At 41.1% G+C, this 18528-nt stretch overlaps 3 protein-coding genes across 9 annotated transcripts in view; 1 reads left to right on the top strand and 2 right to left on the bottom strand.

Moving 5' to 3' along the window:
- Positions 1-280: 280 nt before the first annotated feature.
- LOC136439434 (solute carrier family 52, riboflavin transporter, member 3-B-like) lies at positions 281-7041 on the top strand. The gene is made up of 4 exons (XM_066434882.1): positions 281-386; positions 1918-2012; positions 4759-6021; positions 6450-7041. The coding sequence occupies exons 3-4, from the start codon at positions 4780-4782 to the stop codon at positions 6648-6650; spliced, it is 1443 nt and encodes a 480-aa protein (XP_066290979.1). The 5' UTR covers positions 281-386; positions 1918-2012; positions 4759-4779; the 3' UTR covers positions 6651-7041.
- LOC136439441 (cathepsin Z-like) lies at positions 7032-13254 on the bottom strand. 2 transcript variants are annotated; one of them, XM_066434891.1, is made up of 7 exons: positions 13110-13254; positions 12031-12194; positions 11192-11371; positions 10591-10741; positions 9745-9820; positions 8557-8646; positions 7032-7871 (listed from the first exon to the last, which is right to left on the bottom strand). In XM_066434891.1, exons 1-7 carry the CDS (start codon positions 13241-13243, stop codon positions 7746-7748), a joined length of 921 nt encoding a protein of 306 aa, XP_066290988.1. In that variant the 5' UTR covers positions 13244-13254; the 3' UTR covers positions 7032-7745. The 2 variants fall into 2 exon arrangements, with proteins under 2 accessions (XP_066290988.1, XP_066290987.1); XM_066434890.1 differs by lacking the exon at positions 9745-9820 and adding an exon at positions 9881-9956 and having other exon boundaries at positions 13110-13253.
- Positions 13255-14250: 996 nt separating this feature from the next.
- Positions 14251-18528, bottom strand: part of LOC136439421 (maestro heat-like repeat-containing protein family member 1) — a 28402-nt gene continuing 24124 nt past the window's right edge. For all 6 annotated transcript variants that reach the window (XM_066434860.1, XM_066434864.1, XM_066434862.1 and 3 more), the window contains 3 exons: positions 18001-18103; positions 17473-17538; positions 14251-17056 (listed from right to left, as the gene is read on the bottom strand). In XM_066434860.1, the coding sequence (XP_066290957.1) occupies positions 16974-17056; positions 17473-17538; positions 18001-18103 (252 nt within the window). In that variant the 3' untranslated portion in view covers positions 14251-16973. The remainder of the gene's footprint in view (positions 17057-17472; positions 17539-18000; positions 18104-18528) is intronic.

Genomic DNA, 18528 nt, shown 5'->3' with positions numbered 1-18528 from the left:
AAGTATTTGACCTTTAACCGTTAAGGTTTAACTGAGATATCTGTGAACCAACACCAATTTGGAGTGATACACTCACTCACCATCTATCTAGACGCAGTTTAACACACATATCCCTTACAATTTCTACACTCTGTGTGCCATTCAAGAAAGCCTATTCGACAGCCTACCAGTCGAGTTGATAGTAGTAGGCTGGTAGACCATGGTAGTAAACAGTCTCATAAAACATTACCAAATTGGCAAATAGCAAATAAAAGCCTTACACAACCTGTTAGTGGGGTGAGGTCTATTCAAATACAGTACATTACATATGCAGTTTACTGACTTGCGCATATGCGACAAAATGAAGGCCAAAAAGGAGAATCATAGTTGGTGAGTCCTGTACGTAGGTAGGTAAATAATCCCACCTTTTGTTCAGTCGATGTATGAAGTACGTTTTGTTTTGTTTTGTTTAACACTGATTTTGGTCCGATCCTACCAACCATAAATGTAGGGTCAAACATCAAGGGGCATTGGGGCTGCTTTGCCGAGCTTGGTATCAGCCATACTCTAGCTTCTGTTAACTCCTCCGGAACGCTTCTCTGGAAGAACGTTTCCTGGGGAATCGATCAGCTGGAGCTAGAATACGATGAATACCATAATATTTTCAGCAAAGGTGTGTCTATGACGACGGGCACGTTCCAAATCTGGCATGGTTGATAAGTACATAGATAGGTCTGTGCTTACCTTTGTACGTAATGTCTTGAGTTGAGATGATGGCTTGCGTTAGGTCTTGTAAACGCCAATAGATGGTCGAAATCAACGCCAGACTGCAACAACGATCTATAATCTACCTAACCATAGGTTCGATCGAGCACGACACAGAATTTGTCAAGGTTGGTTGTATGCGATTCGACCAAATGCACAGTCAAGGACATGTATGTACCTTTACGGACGATCCCCCAGCACGTGTTACGAGGCTTCCGCGGCCACATCAAGATATTGCTTTATGAAATGCCGCGCTGTCGGCCTTAGATACCCTTTAATCAACGGTACTAACGTACGTTAGTAGCAACTTGACTAACCTTCCTCCCTGCCGTGGCACGGTATAATTGTTGGACTGCGTCCCGCAGCCGGACAGGCCGAAGTTCAAGTGTGGAACCAACGCCAACCACAGTGCTGTACGTCAGCGTCCATTCAAATAAAAGTGAGAGTCAGGCTGCTGAGCTGAGGACTGTTGTCTAAGAATTGGAAACAAATTGACTCTTGGCATGACGAGTCTAGTTGAGACATAACTTCACTACATATGTGTTGATTTACGAATCAGAATGACTACTGGCTTTGGGCAAAACTTGCTTACTGCCGACTAGCGTGATGCCAGTACAACGCACCGGCACTAGAACAAAGTTCAGTTAAAAGTAAAGATAAAGGTTAAAAAGAAAGGTAAGAAAATCCAGTTGGTTAAATGATGAAGATATATATTTGGGGGGGGGGGGGGGGTCGGAAGCGGACTGTGGGCAAGCCAGTTTAACGCCTTCGAAAAAGATAGATTGTAAAACGATGGAAATCTAGTCCTTGTGGCGTCGGTAACGTTCTTCAGTACTTGGCACAGATGAATGTTCACGTTTGTTGGTTCTTTTGAACACTTGGCAAAGGCAATTTGAGCTGGCATTGAATGGTTTCTATGGCTTCTTTCTTTATTCTGTTATCTCGTGGGGTCAAAGTTTGGATGAAAAATTATGTTTGCCGTCTGTCGTAGTTAACTAGCCAACGGAACATTCCTCCCTCTCCATGCCCACACCGAATCAATTCCAACGCGTGGCATGAAACATCACACCTTACGCTCTCTATCTGTCATTTTTAGTCATACATTGCAGCTTCAAGCGGCAGTGAATGATGACGTCAATGATATGTTGACGTGTTTTCCTTTTTCTTCTACAGCATTCAAAGCTCTCTTCAATCAGAGATTAGATTTTTTGACAGTACCAAGAACTTGAAAACAGGCTGAAACGACGTGCTAACGTGACCCCCACCAGGTGAGTGTGTGAACACCTTGTGACGATAAAATGATTTTTTATATAAGATTTACTGTATCAAAAGGTTACCCATGTTGCGAGGAAATTACTTCCTTTACTTCGAGTGTTACCATCGCAACAAGACGCCATAAGGCAAAGTCTGTGGTCATGTTCGCATTGCCCGATGAGATTTTACTTATGTCCAATTTGGCGCCATTTTCTTTCATTCCTCGCAGTTTATGGTTCGGCTTCTGTCAGCTACTATCGTTTGCATGACGTTTCCAGGTAGTATTGTTACGGTTTAAGGAGTTTAATCTCTTTGGTCGCTGGATTCAAACCTATTTCATTGCTTTAATACGCTACAAGTCGGGGTACATACGCTACAAGTCGGGGTACATACGCTACAAGTCGGAGCACATACGCTACAAGTAGGGGTATATACGCTACAAGTCGTTGTACATACGCTATAGGTAGGGGTACGTACGCTACAAGGTGGGGTACATACGCTACAGGTCGGGGTACATACGCTACAAGTCGGGGTAAATACGCCACAAGTCGGGGTACATATGCTACAGGTTGGGGTTTACACGCTAAAAGTCGGCGTACATACGCTACAGGTCAGGGTACATACGCAACAAGTCAGGGTACATACGCTACAAGTCGGGGTACATACGCTACAAGTCGGAGCACATACGCTACAAGTAGGGGTATATACGCTACAAGTCGTTGTACATACGCTATAGGTAGGGGTACGTACGCTACAAGGTGGGGTACATACGCTACAGGTCGGGGTACATACGCTACAAGTCGGGGTAAATACGCCACAAGTCGGGGTACATATGCTACAGGTTGGGGTTTACACGCTAAAAGTCGGCGTACATACGCTACAGGTCAGGGTACATACGCAACAAGTCAGGGTACATACGCTACAAGTCGGGGTACATACGCAACACGGTCGGGGTACATACGCTTCAAGTAGGGGTACTTACGCTACAGGTCGGGTACATACGCTACAAGTAGGGGTGCATACGCTTCAAGTAGGGGTACTTACGCTACAGGTCGGGTACATACGCTACAAGTAGGGGTGCATACGCTACAAGTCGGGGTACATACGCTACAGGTCGGGGTACATACGCTACAGGTCGGGGTACATACGCTACAAGTCCGGGTACATACGCTACAGGTCGGGGTACATGCGCTTCAAGCTACATACGCTACAGGTCGGGGTACATACGCTACAGGTCGGGGTACATACGCTGACCGTAGACTATTTTGGACAGTCTATGTGCATTTTTCTGATCTATGTTATTCATGTAGAGCGCAAGAAGCATAGACTCAAGTGGACGCCATGGCTCCCCCTGGCTCAGTTCTTTATCATATGTTTGTTAGGGACGTTTGTAGGGACTCTATTAAAAACCTATTTGATAAATTCGTCAAGCCCATCTTTATGTACGGCTCAGAGATCACATGCTTTGACCGTTCTTCCAAAACTATGAAAATCATTGCATCACATACCGGTAACATCCGTGAATCTTCTCAAAAGGTTCTGTCAACTTTACTAAAAATACTTGATATTCAAAATAACTTTCCTGCCACCATTCGAAAAACCACCTCTTCTGAATCTAATAGTACCTATGTTGTATGTTTCGAAAGAAATACAGATAAAGAAATACTAATGCGTCATGCCAATAGCCAAACTCTACGAGAGAACGGCTTCCAAATCATAAACCTACACGCAAATCAACATATTCCAGAATTTGACATCATTGATATGCGTTTCCAAAAATTCCTGTTAGGTATACACGCCAAAGCCTCAAACGATGGTGTCAGAGGAGAAATGGGAACTTTCCCAACGATGATGGACGCAGAAATGCAACTTATAAAATACTGGCACCGCTTAGTTCATTTACCCGAAGATACCTTACTTCGGGAGGCATACAATGCTGTTCTTTTAGGAGAACATGATTGGGTTGTCCACGTGAAAAATATCCTCAACTACCACGGTTTTGGACATATATGGCTGAACCCGAAGTCATACCATATCGATATAATCAACACTCAGCTACGACAACGTCTACAAGATGTTTATATACAAAATTGGCATTGCGCTATTCGAAACAATTCCAAACTTTCCTTTCTTTCTACCTTAAACAAGATTTATAAGCAAGAAAACTACCTTTAAAACATTAAGAGCCTCGACGTACGTAGAGCAATCACAAAACTCAGAATTGGCTGCCATAAATTAAGTATAGAAACGGGGAGATTTCAAAAACTCCCTATAGACCAGAGGGTTTGTCCATTTTGTCCAGAGGTAGTTGAAGACGAATATCACTTTTTGATTGTATGTCCCAAATATTTTGATTTACGTAATTCACTATACTCAATGCTATCGTTGGACTTACCAGGATTTATCTCAATGGACTTAAATAGCAAATTTAAGTACATAATGGCATGTGACAACCCATGCATGGTATACATTGGGAAATATATCAAAGAATGTCTAGACGTAAGAAACTCCTCCAATAATTGTAAAATCCCATTGTCATCCCATACTACTACACCATATTGTATAAGATAGACTAGTACACCATATTGTATAAGATAGACGGATTAGCCTAGTAGAATGTTATCTATGTACCAGTGAATGCCATACTCTGTACCTTGTACAATTGTTGAGCAATAAAGTTATTATTGATAGCAATACATTTGGAATGTGATTGTTTTAGTATCTTCGTGAAGGGTCATTGTGTTTCATTTTGTCCGTCAGCATCGGCAGGTTCTCAACACAATGAAGAAACCACAAGTGAACCTTCTTGTCTACTTCCTCGTCATTCTCTTCGGTTCCGGGTCCTGGATCGCCATCAACGGTCTGTGGGTGGAGCTGCCAATCATTGTCCAGCAGGCCCCCGAGTCATGGAGCCTTCCGTCTTACCTGTCAGTCATCATCGCGTTGGCTAACATCGGACCAATCGCGTTCACGCTAGCAAGCGTGTTTGCACCCGGGAAAGTCAGTGTAAAAGCGGTGATCTATACAATTGTCTCTATTGGAACAGCATCATGTGCGTTGCTGCCGTTTTTCTGGAAGTACACAAACTTTGTAGCAGGCGCCAATCGCAGTGTCGCATTACTTGTCCTCACGTTCTTCTTGGCCGTGGTGGATTGTACATCTTCTGTCACATTCATGCCCTTCATGGCGATGTTCACCGTCCCCTATCTCAACCCTTACTTTATTGGCGAAGGGATGAGTGGCTTCGTTCCCAGCTTGGTCGCGCTGGGACAGGGCGTTGGCGGGAACCCTGACTGTCACAACGTCTCAGTCATCAACTCCATAGTCATCAACGGAACGGTGAAGAACATCACAGAGTACATCAACGTGTACGTCACCAAAGATCCCAACTTCCCAACCGAGAACTTTTTCTGGTTCCTCTTCACCATGATGCTGGTTTGTGGAATCTCATTCGTCCTGCTCAACCATCTCCCCTTGGCTAAGAAGGAGCACGTCGGTGCGATCAAGGAAACAGAATCACCAAACGACGGCTGCTCCAACCCTGCTTTAGTGATGGAGTCTACTGGCGAAACAAACGGTTCCGTTAAAACCTCTACTGCTGATGAGAGCCGCAATACTGTCGCAAGTGCCGAGCGAAAGAACGTCGAAGGAAGCAACTCGGTTGTTCATGATCCCGGTGAGGATTGTTTGATAACGAAGAAGCAAGGGCTGTCGCGAGGAGACTACATCTACCTTCTGTGTGTCCAGGCCTGGGTCAACGCCCTCAGTAACGGCGTCCTCCCCTCCATCCAGTCCTACTCCTGTCTCCCGTACGGAAACACCGCCTACCACCTGGCCGTCACCCTGGCCAACATGGCCAACCCGCTGGCCTGTTTCATCTCCTTCTTCCTCCCCACCACGTCCTTCCTGCTGGTGGGGGTGTTGTCGCTGGCGGGAACGGCTGTGGGAGCGTACATCCTGGCACTGGCAGCCATGAGCCCCACCCCTGTACTGCTGGGGACAGGCGGAGGGGTCTTCTTGGTGGTAAGTCAAAAAGTGACCGTTAACTTTACCATCTGAACTTTAAGAAATCTTAGGGTCAACTCCGTTGGACTTTGTCTTAAGACAGAAAAAGTAATGCATTGACATTACATTGTACATTGTTAGGAGAAATTTAGACTAGAGTCACTAAGATATTTAAAGTTTAAGGCTTTATTAGTATGACGTTAAGTCTTTTGTTCTTATTGGCACATCAGCTGTTACTGATGTTGTGACCAAGTCTCCGTAGCATTTTTTTGGCATATGTTTTGAAAGGGTTGCGATAGAAGACCATAGAAGAATCTTTAGGCCATCGTACGGAACAGAGGCTTTCATTCTGGGATCACCAAAGGTACGGCTGATAAACTATACATTACCTGCTATAGTTCCATGGGGACGGCCAGACAGCTAATGGAGCGTTGACTGTTTTCCAGATTTTTGCGTGGATCTCTGTGGTGGGGCTTTTCTCCTACGTGAAGGTGACCATCGGGTCCATTTTCCGTGAGGAAGGCCAGAGGGCGCTGCTGTGGTGTGGAGCAGTCATGCAGGCGGGCTCCTGTGTCGGCGCCATCGTCACCTTTCTGTTTGTCAACGTGTTTCCTATGTTCCAACAGAATGATGCCTGTGATCTCTGACTCCCATCATAATCCTGCGTCAGACTTTCTATTCTACGATCTCTACAAGGAAGAACTGAAAATTAAATGTTATAGATGAGGTGGAATTGTGTTTTTCAAAAATGGGCATGTGACTATGCGTCCTTGGTAAAGTGTTTTTCATCCACATACAAGATGTCGTTGCAGGAAGTATGTTTTCAGATTACATACTGTTTGAATGTTTTTTCTGGATTACTTAATACAGGGAAATTATTGTAATAATTATTGATGATATATGGGTAGGTTGAACAATTGACTGTGTGACGCTGTGTACTAAATACAATGTATTGTAAGATGGCATTTCTTGGGAGAAAAACATACATTTGGAAAATATATCCACAAACCAATAAAGGACACTGTATATCAATGTGAAGGTTTTATATGTCAATGTAATCAAGATAATACCAATTCATAATGTCAAACTAATCTGAATTGTAAGTTTTACAATGTAAATTGAAAAGGATCGCTAGTTCTCATATTTTGCACACTGCTGAGTTATTGTATATGATTAGGTCACTAATTTGTGAATTGTTGCGTGTATTATAACATTAAACATCACATTTTAGCTGCATTCAAGAAATTTCTTTGAACATATATTCATGTCAATCAGACTCCGATTACCTGAGTGGTACAATTGCACAGCAATCTACCTATTTCTTATAATCATATTTCTCCAAAATTTGACACACATGTCATAATCAAAATCAAAGTAGAGCAGCATTTGCTTTTCTTCAAAAAGTCTTAAAATCTTGCCACCATCATATATTCACCTATATCAAACAGTGCAAATCTTCTCAGTAAAGAGTGAATGATTGCTTTGAACTTTAAATTTGAAAACTTAAGCGGTACTAAAAAGGTGTCATTCAATAGAATTGCTATGTAATGTTCCTAAATGTGCAAGACACATCTTGTCTTTAAAAGAACTATCCTAAGATACAATTGTCATAACTACATGTACGATAAACACAGTTTTCCTCAAGTTGAACTAAAAAGGTATGTATCATTCAATAATCTGTAATAAAATTGCTTTGTAGTGGTCCTAAATGTGCAAGACACAGCTTGTCTGTAAGGACTAGCCTAAGATACAGTGGTCATTCCTACAATGTCACCATAGGAACAGTTTTCCTCGATCCCCAGGTTGTATTTGTTGCCTTCTCCATTCTTGTACAGACTGGTGACAATCTTGAACCAACCGCTCTCACCCTGAAGGAGCACAAGAACACATGGCTCAATACACACAGAATCACAATGCCTTTTCCTAAAGCTAGTGTGCAATGCAGCTTTGCTGCGGCTCGCATTTTCAGCCAAACACACCAGGTCACCCCTCCTCTTCTCGATAATTGTGTTGCAGGGGTTTGCTAATGCCTGAAGCTCCAGAGTGTCAGAACTGGGGATTGAACCCCCGCCCTCAGGATTCATAGAATTTGAGCCAATAAGCGAAGTGGCGGGGTCACATTACCATGTGTACCACTGGGACATGGTCAGCAAAATAGCACAGAAAAATGTCTGGTATTTGGAGAAGTATTGAATATTCATCGGGACATATTGCCAAATAGTGCATTGTCACATCTCAGCCAAAATCATATTACAATAAGAAACCACAAAGACAATAAAACAAGAAAATCTGACCTATGAAGCAAACCATAGAACATGATTTGTAGCCAAAAACTCAACTCATCAGCCAAAGTGTACCAACTGTTATGATAGTACAAGGTTTCATACTTCCTGTGACCAAATTTGGCTGTTTTAAACACGATAAAATGCAGCAAATCTACATAAAGTGAAGAGTAGAGTTGTTAACTTACATTTTTGCATCTAGAAACAGTAAAACCTAAAACAAAAAGAATGGCAGAGCTGGCTATCTCTAAGATGATGATGATGATCTCACCCATGGAGTTCCCCAGGAGTTCCTGCCGATCCAGTACTCAGTCCCGTCATCGTCCACACCCCAGCCTGCGATGGACAGCACATGGTTCTCCTGGGGAGGGAAGGGTCACCACACATTCAACAAAGGCAGAGCTCAAAATAGTTTCCTGTATACCTGCACAAGCAGGGGACATTCAAAATAACCTCTACTCATTTTCTTTCCCTTTTGGTCAATCGAAAATAATGTTTTAAGGTGTTCCTGGCACCATCTTCAATCGAAAATCTTCTGTACATCAGGATTCAGAATGTAACAGGGAACTGTGTAAGGCAAGTATTGGGACAGGTACCCCATATGCAAGTACCAGTGCAGGTAGACATCATAAATACCTGCACAGCTCAATTTCTACCTTCACCTAAACCTGCACAGGAATTTCCAGACAAAAGACATCTTCCTCAAACAGAATCAATCAACTTAAATTTAAAGTTTAAACTACTGATGCCAGAAACTGCAAATTGTTGAAAATGATTGGTTGATGTTCCTAATATTTAGTCTTGATAACACTGGAGCAATCATGATCCAGTGTTTTACATTTGAGGATTAAGAAGTTTTGTGATCTGTCATTCTGTGGCCAATGATTATTTGCTTGTTCTGATTCTGAACATCTTCACATATGATTAGGAATTGGGTAGCTTGGCTCTTGATGATTAAGAAGTTCTTAAATATTTTAGCTGATTTGATGGCTAAAATTATTCAAATTTAGATTAGACTGTACAAGAGAGTAATTTGTTACCAATGATTAATTTGTCTCATTTTGAAGATGAATCACCAACAGTTGATTTTACAGATTGAAATGTATACGTAATGATGAAGGTGATTGGATATAGCAGAGTTTTTCTGAGTTGTACTTACGCTGATATGTTCGTGATTCAGAGAGCAATTTGTCACCAAAGATTAGTTTGTTTTATTTTGAAAATTAATCATCAACAGTTGATTTTACAGATTGAATTTGTGATGATGAAAGTGATTGGATATTGCAGAGTTCTCCTCAGTTGTACTCACACTGATATGTTTGTGATTCAGAGAACAATTTGTCACCAAAGATAAGTTTGTTTTACTTTGAAAATTAATCACCAACAGTTGATTTTACAGATTGAACTTGTAGTGATGAAGGTGATTGGATATTGCAGAGTTTTCCTGAGTTGTACTCACGCTGCTATGTTCGTGAAACTCAGAGTAAACCCCTCCTGTGTATTTCTCAAGCCCGGGGGTGGCCATGATGCCACAGCTGAGGACAATGATACAAGAACAGAAACTGGTTAGAACAAGAAACCAACTCTACACTCACCGCAGAGAAGATATGGTACTCTGAAAACACTCCCCGACTGTATTTCTCGAAACCATCAGTCACCATAATGCCACAACTGCAAGTAAAGTTGATTATTAGTGACACAGTAATCACATCATTTCATGATTTTTTGAAGCAGGATTTTGAAAAAGGCTAAATCAAGCATGAAATACTGTTCTTAACAGCTTTTGATTTGTGTCATTTCAATTTTGCATCAAATTGCTTCATCTTCTTTGAGTATGAAGGAACCTTGGCATTTACTTCAGTCTCCAACAGTTTGCATGCATTAGCTTCCCTGGGAATGAAAAGCAAATTGGTAAGCTGTATGTAGAATCATGGCATCGGTTGCCTGGTGGTTAGGCCTTAGAGCTCAGGATCCTGAGGTCCATGGTTTGAATTCTAACCGGACCCTGATTTTGTCTGTTTGGGAAAGGCACAAAGGTGCTTTGGGTTGTTAATCCACTGTGTCTTGTGTTAAATTGGTAGAGTGAGGAAAGTTGTGTTGAGGCACAACATCAAGAATGCCAAGAATGCTATGGATCAAACCAGCGACCTCTTGATGTCGTGTCCGCTAGCCCAACCACTCGGCCATTGACGTTACACCAAAACCTTGTGTTAGCGGACACGATGGGTACAAGATTTCATTGCTACAAACTTTAAGGTATAATTTAAGACTAAGTAGCACTTTAGGCTACTTTAAGCAAACCCACCTGACTGGTCCATTCTTGTACACCTCTGCCATGATGTTCTCCCTGCCCTTCACCGCGCCAAAGTCACCCACCTTCCACACGGTGTAGTTCTGAATGGAGGCACACTCTCCAAAGGTGGTGCAGGTTCCACACTGGTCAAACTGATTACACTCTGCACACAAAAAACAGGGTAACTTGGGTAAGGTTGTTACATGCATGGACAACGTCACATGGAACAATACAAAAAGCAAATTGTTTGTTGAAATCACTGACAATCTCAAGTTACCAGTGTCAGAGACGATTAAAGCAACATGATTTTGTGCTCCAGGTCTGTAACTACTATAATCAGTATGGAAGTTTATCTGCGTTTGTGTACAACATTACGAAAAGGGTCTAACTATTTTCCAGCACAAGGATTGGACACACCAAATTTTCCCCCAGTCCTCTAGTCTTCTTCAGGATAACGGACGACCCAATTGCTCAAGTGGCGCTTTCTAAACAATTGGGTCCTCGGTTATTCCAAAAGAAGACCAGAGGACAAGTAAAAAAAGTTTGTCAAGTCCAATCCTTGTGTTGGAAAATAGCTTAACCCTTTCCAAGACTACTATAACTGCCGCCTTACTCTGGTCCGTGGCCTGGTAGTTGTTGCAGGTTTCATCTGGGATCCCCTTCTTGTGCGCGTACTCGTAAACGGGAAGGTCATCCCCTCCGTGACAGGACCCGGCATCCCCACAGTCCAACACGTTCTGTACGGACAGGTACGCCGACGGCCAGGCGCCCTTACGCTTGATGTTGATTCGATCTGCACATGAATGGAGAAGAAAATCGTTGATGTCAAGCAAAGCAGAAATTCTAGATATACGGAGATCATAGAAGTATAGAAACCCTTTGAAAGTTTGACAACATGACAGCAGAATTAATTAAGTTGAAACAATCAAATGATTTCTAAAACCATTAGACCAACCTGAAAGAGTTTGAAGTGTTCCTAACAGCTGATTTGACTGCAACTATTATAAAGTATGCAGTTCTTATACAACAACACATGTATTATGATTTATAATACTGCAATCTTAAATGTCTAAACAGAACTTATCATGATCACAGCATCACCATGTCAATTTTCAAATTCTGGTAGCTGTCCTAAGATTAATCAAAATATGCTTGTTTTTGCTCAAATATTCATCCTCATGGACCCATAGCATCACCTTTTTCTAAATTTCTGGTGAGAGCCCTGCATGTTTAGTGCTCGAGAAGTGTTTAGTTTGTAGCCTAGGTGCCAGCCTTTTTAGCTTTACTCTGCTCTCTTGGTCACTTGGGTCGCTACGAAAGTGCCTGAGAGAGCAGAGTAAAGCTAAAAAGGCTGGCATCCAGGCTAATGCCTTTGTGTTTGTTGAAATCAATCATAAGAGTTTATGACAGGCTGTATTCTTATAAGTGTAACAAAACAATGTATGCCCCGACCTGCCATGGCACTAGTTGACCCCATGGCCCAGCAGGACCCACAGTACTGGGGGATGTGCTGGTTGCGGGTGGTGCTGGCGTAGTTGGTTCCGTTCACGTTCCTCCAGTCCCACTGTTTGGGCACGTCCGACACCTTCAGGTAATCCCATGGTCGGGCATAGTTCCTGGCAGAAACAATGGTCTTACATCAAATATCAAGAAAAAAGTAAACATGGACTTGAGTCTTTGTACATTGACTGTTTGTTGGCTTACACTTGCAGGTCATCTACATTTTCAGTGTTCTGAAAAGAGGATTACATGAATGTCGTTCATGTTTACAATAAAAGGTTTCATTTTTTTTCATATTCAACATGGCGGTATATTTCTAAAGCAGGAAACATTTGTATCTGGCAAATATGAACAACAATGTAGCCCTGTCATGTCACATTTTAAATCCAGAGTGACAAAGCTATATGCCATAAGAGTCTGAAAATTTAGATGGCAGAAAGTGATTGAAATTAGATTTCAATACAAGACAGGGCAGATCTAGGCTTGCTACGTGATACTTTATTTGCCTAAGGCATTTTCATTCTTTGTCTCCTGCCTTTTGTGGCAAAATGGCTTAGTCACTCTGACAGGCATCATCATGTGACGTGCCATGGGTATGAAAGGAAGTGCAGTGGTTAGACTGAATACCACACGTATGTCTAGTGTATCAACTGTCATCATTCCACCAAGTATCTTGATATCACTACTGCTACTGCAACATCACATTAAGCACACTTCAGATATCCAGGTGTTCAAGGAATAATTCTTGACAATGCCTCGATAAGACAAAGGAGTTTTAGAATAGATATCGGGCTCTTAGGTCACATGGCCGTATTATGAGAGATGCCATTATATGATCCACATAATACGAGTATGAGTTAGGGGCAGAAAAATATTTCTTTTCAATGTTGCGACAATGTTTTCGTAGTTCCTGGTGCGCCCAAGGCAACAGTTTCATAACGTAGATGTGGGGGAGGGGGGTATTAAAAAACGGGACACCGGTCTGCTTAAAGCGCGCCCTATTTACTTCCCTGCGTTGAACTAGAACTTACTTGACTCCCAGAAGATGCCTGTTCTTGGCCCTCACCAGGCAGGGCTGATCGCGGAGGTTGAGCGCCTCGCTGGCGACCAGGAACACGGAGAGGAACAGCAGTGCGACTTTCTGTCCGGCCATCTTGAAGATCATGTGATGGGCGCATGACGCAACCACCGGCAGTCACGAGTTCACGGCAAGTGGGCGTGGCACATCGATTACCCAATCAGAGTCGCTCCTGTAGATCTTGGACGCCACGTGCTTCTGTTTACGTTGATAGTCTTGTCACGGTGGTGAGATATAGTCTTATCGGAAATTAGCTCCAAGCAGATGTTGGGATAGAAGATTTATCTGACTGCCAGGATTGTCTAACAGCAGTATCTGCCAAATAGCTATAAGATTTAAGCTACATGATAACATTTGCATCAATGCATTTGACTCATGCATGCTGTTATCTACGATTTGGTTTCTGCCTGGTTGTGCATAAAGCCGCCGTTGTTTCAGTAGTGCTGCTATTGTTTTCAGTCGTCGAATTCCTATCAGGAGCTATATCTGAATTATAATCCATATACATCCAGACGTTCTTGAGTTATACTGACTACAAACATTCGGGAAACACACAAAAACACACACACACACAGACAGGCGCAAAACTATATCTCCATTTTTCATGGAGATAACTAGGGTCTGCAAAGGCCTAACAAGGACTAGAATCTTGTTTTTGACCGCCTGATGAAAGTCTACATCCTTTACTGTCTCATAAATTTAGAATTTCTGCAACGTTTCTAAAGAAAAGGGCTTCTACAAATTTTAAATAGGATAAAAGAATTTAAACGGCATGATGAATATTGACCCTACGCGGCCATTGCCCTTTACTTGACACCCTCTTTGAAGTGTCATTACGACAGACCAATACACGTGTACGTACATTTTGTTATTTGTAGTAAGGACGGGGATAACAGTTTAAACAATGCATGCAACAGTTCCTGGAATGCTCAAAAGCCCGCTTGTTTATTCATGGGTCAGAGCTCCATATGCTGGAATGTGACGGATTGACATGACCTGCTGTTAGATGAGGAAGTACCATTGTTGTAAAACAGTATTTTCTTCAAAACCCTCACTGTCAATAAAAAGTAAAGCAATGTACAACACGCACAGGCCAATATTCATATACTTTTAATGGCAATTTCAAAATTGAAAAAGTTCAGGTCACCAAATAAAGAGGTGACCGTCAGGCATTTATTATTTTCACATTTCTAACAAATGAATGTTGTCATTCAGGGAGAACTGGTTACTGCCTCACCTGTAATCAAAATTGCCATTAGATCATTCTACAAGATTTTAATTTCAAGACATATCAAGAACATCTATTATGCTAATCCAGGTATATTTTACCACATATGAAGTTATATAATGTACCAGCACAAAATCTTAATTCTTGATAACAGAAAGGTGTAAGCTTAACACAAAATTTTCATAATAATCTGTCATATCAGCTTGATCATGGTGATGTTTATGACACATATCACTGCATCATCATCAACTGTATCATAATATAGTTGCACTGAGTATCTAATAAACACAGCTTAGACTAAGAACCAATTGCAATATCCATTGGTTCATATTTACTACATTATTTCCAATATGATTAATAAAATACCATACTTCATCTTCACTATAGTGAATGCAGCATATTGAGGCATGTCATATGCTCAGCTCTCCATCTTAAAGATTACAAAAATATTAATTACAAATATCATTACAGAAGCTTCTAATCAACAGAAATAGCAATGCATGTATTTGAGTACATGTACACAATGCAATTTATATATACTCTTGTCTGGTATTAAAAAACCCATTAATACCATCTTTCACAAACCACAGTAATTCATCTCACAATAATAAGAGTTAAATCTGAACTCCTACTCCAAACTATAACATAGCTTATTTGATTATTGTTGTTTCTTGCAACTCTTATTTCTGTAAATCATCCCACAATTCATAGCAAAAAGATGATAAAACATTTTCTGTAATGCAGCGATAAATGTGAACCCCATTAAACAATAAGTATTACATTGCCATAAGTATTACCATACGTTATATCATATATCAAGTTCCTACAGCCATTCATAAAACACTAAACCTTCTCCCTGCTGCCTGACCCAATTAATTACAAATACAAATTTAGCAAGCTGAAGATTAAACACAGCTGCAGTCAAGCCAGCATTCAGGACAGAAACAGGTGTGCATGTAATCAACCTATAAGAAGCTGCCAAACCTGGTATTGATCAATCTCATCATTGAATTGAAATTTGGGCTGCTGAACTTCAAAAGTTTCAATCGATCAAAAATACTAAAATAACTAGAGTTCCACAAACACATTATCTTCGCCAAATAATCAAGGCTTATTATGGAAAGTGATTTATATTTACGTGCCTATCACCCCCTGCAAATTTGATCATGCACCATACCATTTGGACGTTATGATTGGGCGAATGAGTCCAGTTAAGATAGGGTTAAAAATCATTTGGTGGTACAGGACTAGTATATGTGTAGAGTGTGCTGATATATGTTATAACTGGTCATGAAAAAACATGAGTATGTTGATACATTTGTATTATATGGGCCACAAAGGTTCGATATGGCAGTGTTGAAAGTTGAAAGTGATGATGAAATAGTACAGTCAATATTATGAATGGAATAAATCTGGCACGTTTTTAGGTGTTTCTAGTCAGGCTTTCTATTTTGTCCCTATATCGTTATGTCGCCAACCGTGTTGAACAAAAATGCTTAAACTGAACGCGTCAAAATCCAGCAGGACCCACACCTCTGCTTGGAGAATAGTTTATTTATTTGACCTACATGTACGTTTATGCAAGGCTATCTGTTTACATGACCTGACACTGTCCCATGTCCCATTGAAAGGCAGTGGGTTAACAAACTTTCCTTACTAATTATGCAAATTAGCTCCTTATTTGCATAATTAGTCATTGATTATGTAAAGCACCATCCGAGCTCTCTACATACCAAACATCACGACGATCTGTCGACCCATTCTCAAGTTATTCATGTCCGAATGTCAAAACAAAAACACCCACTGCGGTTCTTAACAAGCCGCTAGGGGGGCAAAATTTACAGAACTTACTTTCTGTGGCATGAACTATCCACCACACAAAAATCATGACCATAGCACTTTCAGAAAATATGCCCCTAAATTTGAAGCTCTGCTGCAGTACCTTTGGTACCCGCTAGAAGGCCCATTATCGAACTTGACCTTCCATTCGGTAAATCCTACCCATCCACTAAATATCATAAGGATCCATCAACAGCTTCTTGAGTTATGATGTCCACAAGAAAATTCACATCCACACAAAGCCCGCTGCAGTACCGACGGAAAGTGCCAGGAGAACCATTTTTGAACTTGACCTCCGTTTTCACAACATCTACACACCTGCAAAAAATCATGAAGATCCATCAACGTTTCCGTCACTTTTTTTGCCTACATACTAACACAAAAAAATGCTAAGTCCGCTGCAGTACTATTGAAAAACGCAAGGTAAACCATTTTCGAACTTGACCTTCCTTTACACAACCACTACACACCTACTAAAAATCATAAAGATTCATTGAAGTTTTCTTGAGTTATGCTCCTGACATACATTCAGACCCACCCAACAGATTTTTCAACCGAAAACATAATCCTCTCCGAGTACAAGTACTCGGCGAAGATAATAAGAGACGTCATCAGATGTTTTCTTAGTGCATTGGTACAAAATGTAAGGCCTGTCACACACAATATTGCACCTGTGTACATGGCCTTTGATTAAGAAGCCTGTGTGAGATGTATGGTTGACTACACAGCCACGGAATGAAGATGACGACATCAGTACTCATGCAGCAGGCTCATGGCCTCAGCAGCCCGAACCCTCACGTGGGGGGAGGGGTCCTTCAGGAGCTGAATCAGGGCTGGAACAGTAAGCAATGCATCTTAAAGTATTTAGCTACATGTAGTTCAAAACTTAAAGGATATGCTGGGGTTTACAGCTGACCCACAATTTTTTTTCTTGCATTGCATTTTGTACCTCTAGCTTATCACCACAGCAGAGGAGCTTAAATATGTAGGTTTGAAGATATTATGAAAGTTCTCATTATATATTAATATCACTTTCCATTCAGCACAGACCTGTTTCAAAAGAGGATCCCAATAGTAAATTCTTTGATTTTTTTCATATAATGATACCATCAGTGATACCAATTTGACTTGATGTCATGATGGTTTGACATAGATACAAAAGAGGGAGGCCCATTATGATTCTATCAGCAAAACTATACATAAAACTACATTTTCCTGGTGCCACCTATAAGACAGGTTTAAAACTTACCTCCACACACATGTTCCTTACTTATGGCCATGTGCTTATCCTGGGAAAGGTTTCCTAGCAAGAACCCTGCAGAACAAAAAAATCCCATTTAAGAGTTTACTTTACTTTGATTTGCAAAGGGTTGAGGACAAATACAATGGCTGAAACACAAAATGGCAAATTAGCTACAGCCAGATGAACAGAAATCTTACACAAACTGTTTTTTTCTGGGAAGCCTAAGATCTGTTCAAGGTCTTTTCAGATTTGTAACAAAAGAAGTAATTATGATCTGAAACATGAGACGGGGGGCACCACAGACTTTCTGCAACTTATGATCCACTGCTCACTGAGTCACGTGTCTTATTTGCATAGCATGATGTCATCTCAGCAGTGGATTGCTCATTCCTTGACAAAGACTGGTGTTGTGCTGTCGAAAAATTGGGCAAGTCCAATTTTTGTGTTGAAAATTACAGTTAAAACTTGTTTTAGAATGATTTCTACCAACACAGATGAACTTTCAAGCTAAGTAACAATTACAGTGTTCCTTACCTATAAACATGGCAGCATTTCCCTTGACTGTCTCCCATGTACTCTTGAAGAAGGACACACAGCCCATGACGTAGAAGTTGATCTTGTCAGAGAAGTCAGTGATCTGTGATGACATACAACAGACTTGATATCTCAGTGCCTGTTTGACAGGTGTGAATAACTATCATTTTATCAGTAGCTACATTTAGGAAAGTCTATAGGGGAAAACATATGAAAATATGCAAAACTTTTGGAAATTATGTTCATAATTTTGTCTGTTGGAAGATTACTTATTAGATATGTAAACTGCAGAAAAATGTGTGTGTGATTAAACCTGTATGAAACCTTCACCACACCCTGGTCTCCATCCTATTCTAGCTCTAGTTTGCTCCTCAGATTGCTTCCCTATTTAGTCTAGCGCCAATCTCCATTTTAATGTTTGGCCTTCATCACTTTAACTATTTTGGGTATCAATATTTCTCGGCTGCCAGACTATTCCAAATAGAAGTGATCAGAGGGCAAACAAGAGATAGAATAGGATGGACTAAA

Source organism: Branchiostoma lanceolatum, chromosome 7 (assembly GCF_035083965.1).
Source record: "Branchiostoma lanceolatum isolate klBraLanc5 chromosome 7, klBraLanc5.hap2, whole genome shotgun sequence".
Lineage (NCBI taxonomy): Eukaryota > Metazoa > Chordata > Leptocardii > Amphioxiformes > Branchiostomatidae > Branchiostoma > Branchiostoma lanceolatum.
Note: the sequence above shows the minus strand (reverse complement) of the source record. Positions and strands in the feature narration are given on the sequence as shown.

Bases quoted from the DNA above. Each gene is read 5' to 3' on its own strand.
- LOC136439434 (XM_066434882.1), top strand. From the start codon at position 4,780: ATGAAGAAACCACAAGTGAACCTTCTTGTCTACTTCCTCGTCATTCTC. The intron at 6,022-6,449 runs GTAAGTCAAAAA...ACTGTTTTCCAG, and splicing joins GCGGAGGGGTCTTCTTGGTG to ATTTTTGCGTGGATCTCTGT.
- LOC136439441 (XM_066434891.1), bottom strand. From the start codon at position 13,243: ATGATCTTCAAGATGGCCGGACAGAAAGTCGCACTGCTGTTCCTCTCC. The intron at 9,821-10,590 runs GTGGGTTTGCTT...CATTGTCCTCAG, and splicing joins TACAAGAATGGACCAGTCAG to CTGTGGCATCATGGCCACCC. The intron at 8,647-9,744 runs GTGAGTACAACT...TTCCCTCCCCAG, and splicing joins AGTTTCACGAACATAGCAGC to GAGAACCATGTGCTGTCCAT.